This window comes from Mus caroli, unplaced genomic scaffold, assembly GCF_978045245.1.
Source record: "Mus caroli unplaced genomic scaffold, Mus_caroli_1 scaffold_14, whole genome shotgun sequence".
Taxonomy (NCBI): Eukaryota; Metazoa; Chordata; class Mammalia; order Rodentia; family Muridae; genus Mus; species Mus caroli.
In genome coordinates this window covers 97,988,450-98,007,631 of record NW_028227269.1, presented here as the reverse complement: position 1 = coordinate 98,007,631, position 19,182 = coordinate 97,988,450, and the positions used below count along the sequence as shown (strand labels likewise).

The 19,182-nt window shown below is 47.7% G+C and overlaps 1 protein-coding gene across 1 annotated transcript in view; it reads right to left on the bottom strand.

Moving 5' to 3' along the window:
- The window catches only part of Tdp1 (tyrosyl-DNA phosphodiesterase 1), a 67,900-nt gene continuing 48,718 nt past the window's right edge, over positions 1–19,182 (bottom strand). The window contains exons 14-16 of the mRNA XM_021178876.2: positions 16,046–16,148; positions 5,502–5,610; positions 1–74 (exon numbers count right to left, since the gene is read on the bottom strand). Of these exons, the coding sequence (XP_021034535.1) occupies positions 1–74; positions 5,502–5,610; positions 16,046–16,148 (286 nt within the window). The remainder of the gene's footprint in view (positions 75–5,501; positions 5,611–16,045; positions 16,149–19,182) is intronic.

Genomic DNA, 19,182 nt, shown 5'->3' with positions numbered 1-19,182 from the left:
TCAGGAGGGCACCCACATGTTGCCGTGTGTGTCAGGTGCTTTGACATAAGGAATGTTCCAAATCCAAGGCCGATCTGCGGAGGAAGCACATCACGTTACATTTACTTGGACTTTATCACAGGCTGCAGCTATTTGCCTACTGGGATCAAAGCATTTGGTGCTCAGCTCTCCAAGTTGTGAAGAATATTTTCCGAATCAGCCCCTCCCCCCACCTCCCACGACACCGTCTGCAGATAATAGCTTTTATAAAGGTTCATGTGAGAGCTGAGGGTTAGATGAGCTTGGGGAACAGGCCAGGAGAGAGCGACATCAAGCCATGTAGCGTGTAAGACATAACACCCGACACATGACCCCGCCTTGTGCATGCGTGTACTCTTTCCTGTGCATGTGGTGTGCAGAGGCCCGGGTTGCAGGTACACGCCACCATGGTCCCTCTCTGTGTGGTCGCTGGGATCTGGACTCAGGTTCCATGCTTGCACAGTGCTTTACCCACCCAGCCACCCCAGCCTTTCACTTCTCTTAGGAAAGCTGACGAAAACACGGCAGCAGCTGGCACCTTTCTGCTCCTACTGGCTCACACATCACCAAGAAGCCTTGGGTCCCATTCCCGGAGTGTTTTTGTTATATTGTTGTATTAAAGGTTAATGATAACAAGACAAAAAGACCTCTATAAATGACTGAAGGCTAATGTTACAGAAGCAACAGGCAGGAAGGCCTGTGAAGGTTCCTAGCACAATGAGGATGTTCACTAAATGGGGCTTCTCTCCTCTCCCTCTCTCTCTCTCTCTCTCTCTCTCTCTCTCTCTCTCTCTCTCTCTCTCTCTCTCTCACACACACACACACACACACACACAGACACTGAGGACACTGGCCTGAGTTGACATCAGAAATCTTCCAGTCATCCTCCACCTTATTCATCGAGGCAGGGTTCTCAATTCAACCTAGAGCTCACCACACAACACAGCTAGTCTGATTGGCAGCTCACTGTGGTAATCCCACCACCTTCTGACCACTGGAAATGACAAGTGGGGCACCATGCCCACCGGTTATTTAGATGGCCTCTGGGGACTCAAGCTCCAGTCGCCACACTTGTGTAACCACTGCTTAAACCACTAATAACTCATCTCCCAGTCAAGCCATTCTCACAACACATTAGTATGGGTAGAGTAGAACCATTTCAAAAGAACCACAAGACAGGTAGGGTGCAGATAATCCCAGGTTAAAAGGGAGTCCCCATCACTGCCTCTTCTTCTGTATTACAGAAGATGGACTTTTAAGGCCATAGTGCTTATTGTAAACAGGTTTCCTCAGTCATAAGGATGGCCAGGCAGTGACCCAGCCCTACAAACTTGACATTGGGAACCTTTCCCCCCTCTCTAAAGAAGCGATGGCAGCTCAGAGGACAGCCTGTTTGTGTCGGTAGCCTCAGAGCAATCATGCCCACAGCCACACACCGGAGGATCTGAAGGAGTTCCAAAGATGGCAACAAATTATCTTAACATCCTTGCTGTGCAGGCCTTGAAAGCAAGGAACAAACCCTTTTTGTTGACTCACCAAGCTTGTGGGAGCCTGGTAAGCCCAGGGTGTGTTTTCCAGGTTTGTTTTCTAAAAAGACGAGGGCCCTCTATCTGTGCTGCTCTTCCTTCACAGGCACCACCTTCTGCACCTGGATCTGTTACACACCCATCTTTCCCATGTCTTGCACTGCCCCGCTTCATTCAAGGCAGAGGCCACCTTGATTCTTGCCATGTGTACTTCACATCGATGCCTGGCACAAGGCAGACTTACTGATGCCTGGCACAAGGCAGACTTACTAACCAGCCAGTGACCTCAAGATCAGAACTGCATGTATTCCCGTCCCTCACCCTCAGGCAACAGGGACCAGACAAGGACCTGGGCGCCCCCTGCTGGCAGATGTCTGAAGCTCTGCTTTGTAAGAGAGCAGAGTGTCAGCACTCGGGTGGATCACGTTCCAGGCTGGCTGACAGGTCTGCCACTTCTTGGAGAGGCAGAAAAACAGCCGCAGGGAGACGAGGGTGGCTGTGCCACTACTGTACCTTTGTGCCCATGACTACTGGGAACACACGTTTAACACTCACTGACTTGTTTTTAAGCAATCCTCTTAAAATCCTCTAAAGGCCTATCAAAAGCAAGCCTGCCTTGTAATCGGCTCTTTCCTTCGACCCTTTAAGGACTGGCCCAGGGTTAAGGGTCTATAACTGTTACTGCCAGGCCCAGACCCTTACATGCCCCACTGTGCAGGGAGACTTAAGTACTCACTTTAAAGGACTCTTTCTGAGGTCAGAGTTCCCCAGCAGAGGCAGCCTGGGTTGTGTGTGTGGGAGGGGTGGATAAAGACACAGCTCTAGAGTGTTCCAGTGACATCAACTTCAGCTAACCCAGGAAACGAGGTGAAAAAAGACAGTCCAACTTGGAAGACGAGGGAAGTTCTAAACCATGGTTCTCTGCTTTAGCAAATTTAGCAGAAACGCAATGGCTTATAAGGGCAGCATCACTGTTAACTGAGGCACTCTCACTGCCTCCTCCTGAGGATCTGGGAGTGTCTGTACTGGAGCAGAACACTGGTGGGAGGAAGAACTCACCTCGCCTCACTGAAGCATAACCAGAAGGCAGTACGCTACCCGCTCACCTTCCAAAGGTTTGTGGTGAGGAATCTTAAGGAAATTATTGTTGAAATAACCATGCAATTGACTCAGGTCCCTTGAGATAACCCAAACTTGATGCTGGGGAGAACTCAGGCCTACCTGCATCACCCAGAGACTCTAAGAACTTTGCCTGCACACAGTAGGCTCTCAATATTATGGATCTGTAGAGAACTGTCAACTATGGCTCAGAGCAAAGCTCCCCAGGAGATGAGTGTAACTTCTGTCACGGTATCTGATCATCTTCTTTGTTCCAAGACAACATCTGGGTGAGCTTTCACAGTGGGATTCCTAGGTTAAGCTTTCTGTGCAGCCCTCTGATTTAAAAATATGGAATGAGACCTTGTGTGTGTGTGTGTGTTTTGTTATGGTTCAAAAATCCCTTTTAAAAATGAAGTGCTTTTGAAATGGCCTTAACCACTCGTTTTCCTTTGCCTTAATAAAACACCTCTGTATGGGCCACAGACCTTTACAGAACATTGGATGTATCTGGAAAGTAATATCTGAATTACTGGCATTATTCTACACACTGCTGAAGGAACGCAGAAGTCAAAATAACAGTGATAAAGCACAATGTTCCAATTTCTTTTCTATGTATCTTTCAAAGGAAATGCCTAGGAAACAGAAATTCAACAAAAACACCCTATAAAGCCCCCTGTCTGCTAGTTAAATGGAAGGTCTAACTTCCTACAGTCTGGGATAATGCTTGCCTACTGCAAAATTCTGAGCTGTTGTGAATGCTTTTCCTACTAGAGGGAAGGGACTTTAAGACGTCCCCGGGCTTTGCGATCTCCCCACTCTTGTTTTCCTACCCCTCTGGAGACGAGGACTACTGGACTGGGACGGACTCCAGCCACAGCTAAGGAGGGCAAGGCTCAGGGTCAGACCCCAGGAGGCAGGGCCCTAAGCAACCATCCCAGGTCATTCTTCTCTAGGACTTGACTTAAAAGAAAAGAGGAGAAACATGACGAATAGAGAAAGAAATGAAAGCACAGAGGTGAAGGGGACTGACCTACGAAAGCTATAGACTCCAAAGCCACTGCTCAGTAGGAATAGGGAGAGGGGCTCTCACAAATGCACTGCCCAGTGTCCAGGGGACTGAACTAGACCTTGGAAGAAGAGCAGTTATGATAAATGCAGCTGATGTTTAGCGACTGCTAGCTGCGCTAGGCACTGCGGGGAGCACTTGATAGACTTCGCCTCAGTTCATGCTCTCAGCAGCCTGCAGGAGGGACTGGGATTCCCCACATTGCAAACTGACACAGGCCTAAAACTCACTGAGCTGCCCAAGGCAACTCCCTAAGCAGGACAGGCGGCACATAAACGTGTTCTTTCAAATCACGGCCTCCTCTTGAAAATTTTATTTTGGCAGAGGCTAAGGTAAAATTTCACCTTTGGTGAAATTCGGGTTGAAATCTATTGCAACCCTGCTGCTACAATGAGTATGTATGATATACAAACACTAAAAACTCATAGAAGAGTCATGCCTCATAACTGTGTCAACAGCTGGGCCGGGAGGGGCAATGTCACCTGTAGCCTTCGGAATGGCACACTGGCAGCATATATCAACACAATCTTAAGAAATGGGCCCACCAGACAGGGAGGCTTGGTTCATCAAGAAAGCCCCAAGGTGACTGTGGGCAGGGCAGCTGTCAGAGGGCAGCTACCACTGGACCGTCCGCCATGAACTGAATGACAGACATTTAATGGAGTGACGCCATTCAAACCTCCTGTCACATAACAGTCTCTGCTCGGATTTAGCACATTTGCATATTCTAACTTGGCCACTCCTGGAGGCGTCTGTTCTCTAGAAGATATGTCAGTTATGACTGGATAGTAAACACTTGCCATTTGAAGTTGGAAGTGTTTCCTGATTGCACATCTCTATGACCCTCCCTGAACCCACTTTAAAGACGGACATTCTTGGGGTGATGACACCTGCTGGGTGAGGATGGTCACCCTGGGATGATCCCCAGTGAGGAAATCTGACTCATGCTGTGACTCTTTAATCAAGTTCCTCATGTTGTGGTGACCCCCAACCATAAAATCATTTCATCGCTACTTCACAACTGTAATTTTGTACTGCTATGAAATGTAATATAATATCTGATATGTAGGATATCTGATACGAAACCCTAAAGGTCCGTGACCCACAGATTGGCAATCACTGCTGTAGATAGTCCTATGGACTCTTTATTGGGAAATATACTTGGTTACTGCCTCTAGGAAAGTCAGAGTCCACTACAGCAAGTTTCAAAGTGTGGCCTGGTGACCTCTCCTGAGGGTTTGTTATAAATCATCGTTATTCCTTAGTGATCCAATGCCCTCATGTGTTTTCCTCACTTTTATGTGTGTAGAGGCTATGTCTGTATGGGTGGCATCACAGCAGAGGGAGTGGCAGCAGATGAGAGGGTTCAGCAGTCAGCTTTTAGGCTGCACAATAAAGACACTTTTGAAAACCATGAAATGATATTACCTCCCTCACTAATTTTGTCCTTTACTTTTAGAACTGGCCATAAAGCATAAAGTTTCTTATTATTTTAAAACTAATAAGTCAATATAAACATTTAAGCATTTTCCAGTTTCCACTATAGAAAATACCAATACACACATGAAGCTCGAATAAATGAAGGCTCTTTTTGATCCCTGGTAACTGAGTGTGAGTGGGCTCTAAGAGAAACCGAGTTGCTTGAGCGGCCTCAGGCAGGGAAGCAGGTACCCTCTGCACATCTGAGCTTGCAGAGGTTTCCAGGACCCAGGCTCACACGGAGCCCAGGGCTGCCTCCCAGGTGCTTACTTCCACTGCTGTGCATGATCATGGTTCCCTTTGTGTCTCACCTTTACTCCCGTACAGCTCTGGGGGCAGGTCATAGGGCACAGGAAAGGAGGCCATCGGCTCACAGCTGCTGGAGAAGAATTTCTGTTTCACTTTGAAGGTGTCCAGGCCCTGCAGACACAAGAGGGAGGGGCTGTGATGTAATCTTGTTTTCTAAAGTAGCCAGAAGATCTTAAGAATGATTTATTTTTATGATACCCCCTAAGAATATGAGTGATTTCAGAGCTATTTTCAATGATGGACAGGAAAATATGTTCTATAACTCCTTCCCCCAAATTATTTTCTTCTATAAATCTAAGAAAGGCTGCATGTAAGAATGACGTTAAGTCCTGTGAGTTTAACAAAGGACAGAGAGGATGCTGGGTATAAGCCTGTATTCTACCAAGCACCGCATACAGTTATCAGGGGTGGGTTCCAGGACTCCCTGGACCAAAACATCCCAGAATACTTTCAATATTGCTACAGTATCAGGCTGCCTGTTCTGGTGTAATACATAAGCTTTTATGTATAATGAACATGTGCCAACATAAGATAGGAATAGAAAAGTGAAATTTCTTCAAGACCTACCAAAACGAAAGGTTCATTCCGAGATCTGTAGAACAGAGAATTAATCTCCACTCTGCACCAGGGTAGAGGGGAGCGGCTCCTTCCAGGCTGCTGTGCACACTACTTTTTCTTCCTCACAGGCCTGTACAGTGCAAGTTCCTAACACACTAGCAAGTGCTGCCTCAGGGGACCCTGGGCCATCCTGGCACCCTGCTCTCTGGTCTGTTTCACGGTCTCTTACTCTTACTGTCTGTCTCTCTACCAACCCGAACACATCCACCTCCTAAAGGCATAGCAAACGATGCCAATGTCCTAATAGCTGACTAGAAAACAACTGTAGAAGACTCAGTCCCCAGTAAGGTGTGTGTGTGTGTGTGTTGGGGTGGGGTAGTCACAGGCACCATGTGAGAGGACATGGCATCACACAGGGGCTTCCTGACACTCCCCGAGTTCTAGCCTTCGTTCTGGCATTCACTAAGCATTCATTCATTCATTCATTCATTCATTCATTCATTCATTCATTCATTCAAACTACTATTTCTCCAGCTGAAGCTATGCTAGAGCTCCCGAGAATATATTGTAACTGCACTTATAACTTGTAACCTTGTAGTCTTTCTGGTTCCCTATTCCTTCAGGGGTCTTAAAACACTAAAAGGGAAGGTGACGACCCCAACCCCACGCAGGTGAAACCGGAATAATCAACAGCACAGCAAATGGTGCCACTATGAACCAATGATGTCATCGGCCCCAGCGTCCATGAACATAAAGCTAGAACTGTATCTGTTCAGAGCACATGTGAACCTACAGTAAGCTCTGCTCCACTGACTGCTCCTTACCCTCTCCTTCAAAGTTCCCTTATGGGGTACTTCAGATATATAAGCCAATAATCCTCTGTCCCGGGGGAACTTGGGAACTTTTGTTTATGAGACGACCTTTCTGTCAGATGTCAGCCTGCCTTGGGAAACCTTACTGGACCTGAGGCTGACAGATTAACAAGCTTCCCTTCTGGGTCAGGCATGGTACCAAGCTCTGGATATGCATGAATCAATAGAGCCATCATTATTCCTGTCCGCATGGAATGCACAGTGTTGAGGAGGCGCTAAGGAAACATTTTTATGTACAAGTCTAACAGATGATGGCAAGTTGTGGTAAGTGTGGTGAAGAACTGTCTTGGAGGACTACAGGAGAATAGTGGCCTGTTTTCACTTTAGTGGTGATAGCCAGTGGATGTCTCCCTCCAGGGGCTGCACCCCTCACTGTGGGCTGGGCCCTCCCTCATCAACCACGAGTAAGAAATGTTCCACACACTTGCCTATTCTCAAGGAGACATTCTCAAGGTTGAGGTTCTCTCTTCCCAGATGCCAGCTTGTTCCAGGCTGACAAGAAACCAACCTGTACAACATTTCAACCTTCAGTCCCTAGGACCAGCCCTGCTGCTCCGTGGGTATGCAAGAGACACCGCGCTGCAGGCATGAGACTGAAAATGGCCGCTTTGCTTGTTTTATTGGCTTCTGCACACCAGCAGTTGCAGTAACACACATTAAGGACCACAGAAGAGGGTCTGAGATGAGGCTCAGTGGTAGAGAACTTTCTGAATATGTATAACGCCCTGGGTTCAATCCCCAGCACCACAGGAAAACCAAACCATAAGGGCCTGCAGGCAGGTATGAGGTGATAGCTGTGGCAAAGATGTTGACTGATTTGTGAAACGCAGTATATGACACAGGCATGGCAGAAATGCTAGACAGACAGGACAGACAGATGGACAAACAAATAAATAAATATAAAGGGGAAGAATGACGCACATCTGTGGCAGGCTGAGAAAAGGCTTTGTAGAAAACCGGTGCTGTAGTGGTTTTTAAAACGTGGGTATAATTCTGATGAACAGCAATGGCAGGGGAGAGCATCAGGAGACAGCACTACAGTACAGTCCCGGAAAAGCTGAGAGGAGGCACATCTCATGGAGCTGAGCGCACTGGCATGGGAGTGGGGATGTCAGCGCTGGGACTGTTAGTACTTCCCTAAGTGAGAAGAGAGGTGGCCGTCTGCGCCTTGCCTCCACTAAGCCAGGTATGCTATCTGATTATTAGTGACTCCGGCATGAGTCAGCCTGGAGGTGTTGGGGGCAGGGGGTGCCTTGTTGCTGGGAGCTGGAGGTGTCAGAACACCGACGATATTGCTTGACTACTGACTTCAAGCCCTGCCTTGAAGCAATGAACTCGCCTTCTATGCTTGCCTTGTTGCTTATACTTGTCTGATGACTGCCGGTCAGTCACACCCAAATGCACCCCAGGGATGCACTTAGAGTCTGACGGTTTCATCAAGCGGCCCTGAGGAGCTGCAGAGGTTCTGAAGGACACAGCTCATCGTGAGGTAGCTGGAGGAGCTTGGGTAAGGGACTGGACTGGAGACTGCTCAGCCGGGTGACCGCGAGCGCTCACAAGAGAAACAGGAAGTGGTCATGGTCATGGGAGACACAAACCTAAGAATTAGAACTGCAAAAGGCAGAGGAAGGAAGTTGGAGACCATGAAGGCCTGCAGGCTTGGGCCTGCTGAGGCAAGCTGAAGACACTACTAGCCGACACTGCCACCAACACCTTCTCAGGGAAGAGCCAGTCTAACTGAGTTCTCAGGTGTGTTGTGTGACAGTGACTCCTGCTTTAGCGAGGAGGAGACAAACCTGGGCTGGCAGCTGTCCACACACACTCTGTCTTTGGGATTTGTGGTCCTATGCTCTTTCTACTACGCACACAATTGTCCTCATATTTGCTACAGAGAACCAGGAAAGCGGAAAGTCTTGCAACTGTACAAGTCTTTAGCTCAGAGACTCATCATGTTCTTTAACAGCCATGAAGCCATGGGGGAGTCTTTATGGCCTTAACCCAGTTTTGATGCCCTACATGTTCCAAGCCTGGCCTCCCTCTTTTGATGTCTGATCTCAGACATAAGAATGTTTGAACCATCCACATCTGACAAGAACCAATATGCCTTTTTCTTGAATGCCATTTCTGATCCAAATTCTAGGGTATTAAAAAAAAAAAAGCACCACTTTTCCCTTCAATCGCATGTCAAATTATTTGAGGCTGTCTCCTAATTATCATTATTTATATATCACAGTGGTATTGCTTGGCATTTTACAAAACAGAGGAAGACACCCTCCCAGGCACAGTACTTAAGACAATGCATTTATAAAACACCAGGTGAGAGGGTGGACATGAATCACACATGACGAATTGCTGGCTTCTCCCTCTCTCAGCTGGGATCATTTATGCTCAGCAGTTTGACTCAATCACAGAGAGAAGTCTCCTCTGTCTGCAGCCGCAGATGTGGTTTGTGTTGTTAACTGCATGAGCTTGCGGGGAGTGGAAAACGCTCCACGAGGCACTGGTTTTTTTTGTTTGTCTTTTGAGATAGGATTTCACTATGTACTCCTGCCTGGTTGACTTGGGTTTTTTATGTAGATCAGGTTGGCCTTGAACTCACAGAGACCCAAGGCACTAGGTTTCTCTGGAACTAGAACAGCATATGAGTTTGTAGGCGGGAACCAGGAGAGGCCGAAGGGAAGATGCCTTCTTTATCAGCTGGGCTGATAGGTAAGAAAGCAAATGACAGAAAGGTGGTGGCCTGTACCCTCGGCCCTCAGATGCTTCCAGCCAGGGTCTGAGGAAAGCTTACAGAGTGGGCTCTGGAGAGGAGGGGCTTTGGTGGCTGGGATGCTTTTGAGGTGCAGCTTCCGGGGAGGAGGAGGACCGGTACAATAGTGGGGGTGGCATGAAGACTGATCTGGCTGAGAGCCTAGAGGACAGGCCTCTGCTTTCAGCCCTGTAGTTTGTACTGCTCCCATCTCTAGGAGCAGCCTTTTTGAGCTCTAGGAAACAACCAGGCTTGTTTCTGAACCTTTGCAGGTTTGGGCTTTTAATTTTCATATGACTATGAATTTGTTACTACATGGTCCCCACTCTAGGACAGGCTTATGTGAGTAAAGAAACTGGGCCAGTCTAGCCCAGCTGACAAACAGGGTCCCATCCTGATCTCACTTCAAGTCCTTTCTCCACTGTCATTTTGGCTCCTATAGATCCAGGTCTCTTCATCTTTCCATTTGGCGCCCTGGAGATTCCCTTTCTTGGTTCTTGGGCGGTTCTCCAATGTGTGCTCCCAGTCTGTCTCCTCCCACATTATTTCAGTGGGAGTGATTCACGGGTGGAATTTAAAGGTTATAAGACATGCTCCATGGAGCACTCACTCAGCTGTGACCTCCTGGGACAGAGTGTGTGAAGGGACAAGGAAGAGGGCTCAGGTGCGGTGCTTGTGAATTTCTTTAGCTCTCTCAGCCACACCCGTCTTAGTGGAGCCTACCCGACTGACCAAAGATCATCTGAGAAGACAGCATTTGCTTGTGGTATGCACCATCTTTGAAAGCAGCAGCAACAAAAATAATGATTTAACCAAAACAGAGTAGGGGGAGTAGACTTGCTGATTGAAGTGAAGGCCTTTGAACTTGATTCTTTTCTCTTCCTTTTAATCCTGATGACAGAAAAGTCATCCATTGCCTGAGAAGCAAATGAACCTGAGGAGCAGAAGAGACTAGGATGGCTCTCTGTTTCTGTCAAGGGCGAAACATTATCATTATCTAGAGCAGTGTTCTTAGCCTTCCTAATGCTAAGACCCTTTAATGCAGTTCCTCATGCTGTGATGACCCCAGCCATAACATTATTTCATTGCTACCTCATAATTCTAAGTTTGCTACTGTTATGAATTGTCACATAAATATCAGATATGCAATATGTTCTGATATTTGACCTCTGTGAAAGGATCCATTGACCACCAAGGGGTCATGAGCCACAGGTTGAAAACTGCTGTTCTAGATCAATTCTAAAATTGCCAAAGGCATTCTTGTTGTAAATGAGGCATGCTGGCTCTGTACCTACTACAGTTTGGGGGCCCTAAAAGTGCTAAGTCACATGCCCAGATGACTGAATGTCAGGTCTTGTCACAGTTGTGGTAAAGTGGAGACCCTCTAGCTACTGCCTCGGCCTATTGGATCTACACATTCCTGTTTGCAGCACTGGTCTCAAGGCAGTGTGCAGGCTGCAGTGACTGCAGTGGCTCACAGGCTTAGGACAGAAGTAGCCCTGCTGGCAGCCAATGACTCAGGAATGTGGGTGGCATGGACATGGAGCTCTGACCGGGAGACACACAGAGGCTGATGGGGAAGGTGGATGTGGATGGTGTCTGGCCAGCAGGCTGACTGCACCAGTCTGGATAAGCTAAGTCTCCAGAAACCTTGGAGTGAAACACATTGAGGTGCGTGTCACCAGCATCAAACAGGGGTTACTAAGAAAGATGTAACCTCTGACCTCATTTCCCAGCAAGCTGTGCTCTTGTCAGTGAACACTTTAAGGTTATTAGCAACACAGAAATCTTCAAGGTATTTATTTAGTGGGTATTCAGGGACTGATATTACAATGAAAATTGTATTGATAATTACACTGTTGGAGTTAGACCCAAATACAGACTTAGGAAAGTGTGTGTGTGTGTGTGTGTGTGTGTGTAAGAGAGAGAGAGAGAGAGAGAGAGAGAGAGAGAGAGAGAGAGAGAGAGAGAGAGAGAGAAACACATAACATCGACAAGACTGCTTCAAGCAAGCTCATCCACAGTTCAGATGCCTTTACAACACCATATGTGGTGATACTGATGTATCTGCTACGCACAGTGCACTGCACTAAGCTTAGTCTCCAGAAACTGCTGTGCACGCTGCTTCTGTGACAGCTGCTCAGAAAAGACTGCAAAGTACAAAAAGTTAAAGGGAGCAACATCAGCTGATGGCCTTGTTCTCAGAGCCTCCACACACTCACAGGAGAACAGCACGGGTGGAACGAGGGAATGCTAACAACATCCACCCTACAAGTGGAAGATGAAGTCCAGGATCTGGGAAATTGGGATACAGAGAAAAAAGTGCCTACAGGGGCAGGTGGAATAGCTAAGGTTGGGTGCATGGAGCTGCTCTCTAAGATGGACTAGGTCTGGCTAGAACCATGGGCCCTACATGTGCCCATGTAGAACAAGTGCCAGGAGGGCTTGGAGAGATGGCTCACAGTTATGAAGAGCACTTGCTGCTCTTTCAGAGACCCCGGTTTGACTCTCAGCAACTACAAGATGGCTCACAATTGTATGCAATTCTAGTTCCAGGTACACTGATACCCTTTTCTGGCCCCCATGGGCACCAAGAAAGCACTTGACACACAGACACACATTCAGGGAAACATACATATAAAATAATAAAATAAATATAAAAAAACTGAAGAGGTGCTGGCAGCGAGGGTGTGTGTGGGGCTTGGGTGGTCAGGAGTCACTGGAGGCGCACCAGGAGGCTGAACTGTGGTCAACAGAGACCATCTGGCAGCAGGAAGAAGGGAGGCTTGCAGACGGCTTCTGGGAGCGAAGCCTGAAGAAAGGAGCCCCAGGGAAGGAAGCAGAGGCTGATGCAGAACAGCTGGCATGCTCCAGCCACTGTGGCTGCAGGGATGATGACCAGAGGTGACATTATCAAGCAGCACTAAGTAGTTAGGAATGACAAGAACCAGTAGTTAAAAGACAGGGAGAGAAAGGGCTGCCATGGATATATCTCAAGCTTCAAAGCAGGGAAGTGGGGTGACCAGAAACAGTAATTCATTAGCAATCAGACCGTCTGGCTAGTTCTTTTAAATGATTTAGCTGATTTTGATGACATTTGCAAATGCCATATATCCTCAAGTACCTTCTGAATAATATAAGCGATAATCTATAATTTAAGAATTATGTTTTATAAGACTCTCAGGCTCTGACAATTGGCATCTGATACTCTGCAAACCTGTCGGAAACTGGGTTGAGTACTCACTGAAAGCCATCTCCCAGAATCCTTTCCCAGGTCCCCAGCACAACCCATGCTCCCCACCTGCCAGAACTCCCAATATCTGGAAATGTCTCTGACCATGCTTCTGATCATGTGCTGCATGCTTTGTATCTATGGATCTCAGTGAATCCTCGAGAGTCCTGAGAACGAGGACCACAGCTTGTTTCTCGTTCTTCCCCAGGGCCCTCCATAGGGGAGGTCCTGGGTGATCGTGGACATGGGCTGGCAGTGATGGGGTTGACCCTGACGGCTGAATGTTCGGCTCTGAGTCTGCAATGGGCTTTGATAAGGAAACTGAGTAGTTCCACAGTATACCTCTCCTGCAAAGAAGGGTACTTGGGTACCAGAACTTGGGTGATTGCTGGCTTCCTTCAAAGTCAATACCACACATAGTATTTCTGCTGCTTTTCCAGAAGGCTCCCATTACACAGAAGCTCTGCTATAGTCTCTTCCTATAAAATATAAACAAACCCTACATCCCATAGACCAACAAGGCCCATGCCAGCTCACTTTTTGGTGATGTGCTCTGGGAATCCAGCTCTGGGGTGGCTTTAACTCACAGCATCCCTCCCTTCTCTAGAGACAGGCCCACAACGGGGTGGGGGGGAATGTATGGGGAGGGCCCAGAAATAGAAGACAGACAGAAGCCCAAGGTTCAGAAAGATATGCAGAGTGGTCTTCACCTAGCGGAAGCCCACTGGTGGCAGCAGCCAAAGAGAAGGACTACATCGGACCCAGAGCTGGGCTGGCTCCTCTCCATCCTCCAGTCCAAATTATTAGTAATTCCTTAGGTTCCATGACTTCCTCCAGCATCCTTTTTAATTCCCTCTTTGTGGGATCAACCTTTCTTTCTTTTTTTTTTTTAAATAAACTGCAAACAAAAGAACTCTGTAGCCCCTTAGTGTCCGCTTACTTGGGCAGCACAGCACGCTCATGGTTTACCCCTCAGCTCAGAGCTGGGACATGTATCTTACAGTCAGGTAGCTCAGCTGAATGGGAAGATGCTGGGACAGGGTTACGGTTGGCTGGTCCTTACCAGTTCTACAGAGGAAGCACGGCTACCTACTGACCCAGGCTCTAGAGACAAACAAAGACCTGTGGCCTTTCTTATTATGCTTTTTTTCAAATTACCTTTTTACTTGATATATATCAGACCTGCAAACACAGTGACCTGGGAAGCACACACATGGGAAGGCCAAGGAGCAGCACTTCAGGCACATGGTTAGTGAGGCCTCAAGTTCAAGTCACTGTGTTTCCTTCCTCTCTCCCTGTTATTCTCTTCCTCCTACTTGCCTCTCATTCTTCAAACCCACAGCATGTATAAACTGCTATGGCCGTTGTGTTCATCTCTCCTTGGTCAGTGCTGTCCCTGATACATCTGCTCACAGTTTGGAAAGCTTAGGTCAATCTCAAGCTTACCTGTAGCCAGGATGTGAAAACCGTGGTCCCAGAGCTTGGGGCCCAGCTCCTGGGTGGCACAGCTCAGAAGGGCGGCATCATCTTTCATATTTGCTAGACAGTCTTCATAACTAATGTAATCTCTTTTACCTCACATTGCTACATGTGCCTTGCCTTGTTTCTAATAAAGTCAAGTTGGGCATGATTTCCATTTCTCTATGGCCTTCCTCTGATATACAGGAAAAGACTATCTGTAGTGATGGGGGCCTGGAGGTTGGGGTGACAGTACATTTCTATCGTATGAACATTCCCTTGCTGAGGGATCAGCTCAGAACAGACTTTAGAAATGCCAACAACAAAAGCCAAAGAAGAGAGACATGCAATGCTCTATCATTTGAGTCAGCACTTGAGTCAGACAGTTCTTACCTAGATTGAAGCCAGACCCCACAATCACAGCAAATATCTGAGCACTGTAGTCTAGAGTCATGAACTTGCTGTTTTCCAGAATTGTGATAGAATTGAAAGATCAGAGGGAGCAGGCAGAAGGCAGAGGCCTTGGGCTAGACCCTATGCTATCTGCAGACCGGCAGGGACATCACATCTTTGTCCTTCAAGTCACCATCTACTTGTGAGGCTGTGATGCTGAAATCCAGCTGTAAGCAGCGAACATATTTACCCAGTAGGAAAGAGAAGGAACTGAAGATGTCTGCCAGCAGTTCTATCCTGAAACCCTCTGGGGTGGAGGATAGGTGAGGACTGGCAAGTGGAGGAGAGAGAGAGAGACAAGAGTGAGCTGATCCCAGAACATGGGGAGACGGGAGATAAGAGAGACTGCAGCTGGGTGTGCTACAAAAGAGGGCATTTTGCACTCTGAGTCCATCACTGCTCATGGGCTCACTTAGGTCTACAGCCACGCTCATGGTACCCCCTTAGCTAAACCTACTTCATTCTCAGTAGCTCACAATGGACCTATCCTAAAACTACAGCCAGCAGTACAAAGGGGGATGGAGGGGGCATTGCCTATCTCCCTGTGTAGGCAACCCCGACTCTACCCCATGGTTAAGAGTGTGCCCAGAGAGTGTGATGAGGATACAGGAGATCCTGGGGCATCTGCACCTCAGGGCAGTGAGTCTCTGGGAGACTGATTCTAGTGTGTACTGAAGCATATGGCGTAGGCCACCTGGTCCCCACAGCACAGCAGACACGTCATCTGGTGTCTGTTAGCCATTTTAAAGCTGCCGAGTTTCCAGTGCATGAGTTTCCAGTGCACGTCTTGAGAGAGAGCACTTCCAGCATGTTGCACTTCTGGGCGCTCATACCACAGGCATCCTCAGCTAAAGCCTGAACTCTGTGCTCCCCAGCCTAGTAACTGCCAACCCCTCTTCAGTGGTGGTGCCTCTTCCAACTCTCCCTGTACTCTAAACCTTCCCCATCCTTCCCTCCCCCTCCTACTCCACCCCTCAAAGTCCTGCGCTTGTCTGGGCTACTTCTTTCACAACTTGTGACTTCCCACGGGATGAGTCTTCACATTCCGCTTCACAGTATGTATTTAATATGGTTATTAGCCTTGCCTTCAGCAGTTAGCCAGATTAAAACACAGGTTTTGGATTAGAATCCTCACCACGCTAAGCCCACGCTGAGCCAAGAGGAAGAGAACAGAGTCCCATTCATAACACGGGTGAGGGAGTGGGAAGGCACAATGTTACTCACAAACGCAGACGGGAGGAAGAGGACCCCAAGCTCGTAGGAGCGTATCATCAGCTGGGTGCCGTTCTTCTCCAGTGCCCCCCAGGCAGCCTTGGACAGATTCGCACTGTGGAGACAAGGACACAGAAGGAGCTGTCTCAGTGTGGCATCTCTGTGTGGGTCAGACGTGCACAGCTGCGAGAGCACTGGTCAAAGAACACGCAGCCGCAATCATATCGATTCAGTCTCGAGCCCAACTGTGGTATTGAAAAGGAAATTTAAGGCACACTGTACTGTAATTTTCAGGATTTATCTAATTGCTAATTTGGGATAGCTTTACTCTCCTGTGCATGACCTCCAGGGCAGTTATTAAAGTGATTATCATTCTTACAAGTATTTTTTTCCATGTGCAAACTCCCTTTTCTTTTTATAGTCCTGGTATTGATTGCTATGGCTTCTAGTTTTGTTGTACATAAAAGCATCACTTAAGACAAATCCGTGGGCTGCAGACAAGGCTCAGTGGTTAAGGGTGTATGCAAGTGAGGCTCATACAGAGGTCCCAAGTGCATGGAACTCCAGATCCAGGGGATCCGATGCCCTCTTCTGGCCTCCAAGGGCACTACACTCATATGCACAAGCCCCCAAGCATAAACACATATATAACTAAAAATAAATCCTAAAAAACAACAACAACAAAAAACTTTAGAGAAAAAGCTGTTAACTTTATCATACACATGTAGCCACTTTCTGTCTTCTTTAGGGGAGAAACAACTAAAGCTAATTTCTACTTTTGCTTTGAAGAGAGCAGCTTTGGGGCCACTAGCCTGGTGCTTGCAGTCAGAAAGAAACGGCTTATATAGAATCATGTTTAGTGTAGCATTGTGGGTATGGCTTTAAAAAAAATCCCAGCACAGCAGGAGGAAGGAGACCTGACTAGACAGACACAAAGGAAGGCCAAGATGCATGCTGGTTCTCATTTATACCCCCACCTAGGCTAAGAAGCTGGCCTCACAGAAGTGGAGAGGGGCATGGCACTGGGTGGAGTTTGGGAGGGGGTGGGGCTTAGGCAGGGCAGAGGAAGGCCAAACAGCTGGTATCAAAGTGAGTCCTAGAGCTCTACCCTCACTGAGCACAGCTGCAAACAGCTTCTTATATACTTGTTTATTTAAGGCAGGCAGGCAGGCTTGAGGAAACAATCTATTATGGCTTGGCAATGACAGTGACTGTAGCTGTGGCTGCAGGATCATATGGCAGCTGAATATTGTGCTCATAGTTCTGAAGCAGAGAGAGATGAATGCTGATATTTTCCTTCTAGCTGTTGGTCAGAAAGGTCCAGCAAACCCCCAAACGATACAGGCTATTGCTTCTGTCCTTGGTTACCTCCCAGAATATGAAGGTAAAGTCTATTGCTGAAGACTCCATACACTTCAGTAGCAGGTCTCACTTGGGGAATCCAGTCGGCACTGACCTGCACTGTAGTATCTGAAGGCTGTGTGAGCGCCAAGGAAAACCATCAACACCCTAGCAGCTGTAACGACCGAGAACGTCTTACACGTTATAAAAAGGGCTACGTGGCAGGAGTTGAGAGACCCGAAGAGATGAGTGTTTACAGAGATGGAAACGGTTTTTATTCTGACTTGGTCATACTGTACACTGTGTACGGTATTCCCGACAAATGTGTGCAACTTTAGGGAAGTTAATCAGATTAATTAGTTTAAACCTACCACATGGCCTTAAAAACAAAAAACAAAAAACCCCACAACTCCGTTTGCCCAAGTCCTATTTCTCTTTAAAGACGAGGATGAAGAGCAGGGCTTGGCATTACATGAATGTAACTGCCCAGCTCTGGAGATGTGGGCTGCAGGATCAGGAGTCCAAGGCCAGCCTGGGCTACAGGAGACCTTGCTCAAAGAGCGTTTACGGATGTACCTGCCTTCTCAAGCAGTTGGAACACCCTGGGGATCGGGAGCCTTTCTGTGCGGCACAAGGCCACAGAGAAACGGAGACCACAGGGACACTGCAAGATGGCTTCCTCTTAGCCTGCTCTTGTATTTGCTGTCTAGCAGAATCCCAACAAGATGGCTTCCCCTTAGCCTGCTCTTGTACTTGCTGTCTAGCAGAATCCCAACTACCTGCAGCCTTCAGAATTCTATCCTGAGCACTGGGAGACTTGAAAGACGCTCGTAGGTTGTCTGGGTGACAGATCAGCCTTCCTTGAAATGTCATCTTTAATAATGTCTTACACTGTGAGTAATGCCTTGAATCACTGGCACCTGTGGTGGCCAGGATGCCTGGGAATGTAGTTCCAAAATCTCACGCTGTCTGCTCTGGGTGTGGGTGGGATAGACAGGCAGGAGAAGCCACCAGTGTCTTCTACAAGGCAAAGTGATCCCCAGGGCTCCTGCAGAGCTGTGTGTCCCTGGAACTCAGAAGGCCTTTCCCGCTGCTCTTTCCACTCAGGCCCGCTGTCCACTGCCTCGACCCTCCAGCTCTCTCCTGCCTCCCTCTGGACCCAGCGGCCTTCTCCCCAAGGACGAGGTCCACTTCCTTGCTCTTGCTATATCTGGAGTGGTGCTTGAGTATTAAAAAGGGAAGGATTACGTCATTCTTTGAGGGATGCAACTCTATAGGGCAGGATTCAGACAAACTTGGGTACATTTAGGGTGGTGTGGCTGTAGACAAGGGTAGGGTTCATGGTGTGTCGAGTTTTACTGTCCACTAGAAACTGCCCAAAGTACTAATACAGTAATAGTGAGGGGAAAAGCAACCTTTGAGGGACAGTGTGTCAGTTAAGCTCAAGTCAAGGCTACAGAGGTAGAAGACTGCATCTAACATATATGTGCAAGCGTCTGTCAAGAAATCTGACTTTTTGGGATCATGGGAGGAGCTGGTTAACATGTGAGGCTATGTGAGATACTGCTCTGTAAGCTGACACAGGAGCTGGGATTGCACAGAGCAGGTAAAAGTTAGTTAGACAAAGTGAAAGCAACACGCTAGCTTCACACGAGCATCAATTAAAGCCATGAACTCGAAAACTCAGGTCAGGTTGTGTGGCCTCTGGTATCGGGTGGGTGTTGTAGAGAAGACAGACTGTAGATCCCAGAACTAGATAAACACATAGTGAGCCCAAGGAGTCAGAGGAGCTTTGGAAGACCTACGTA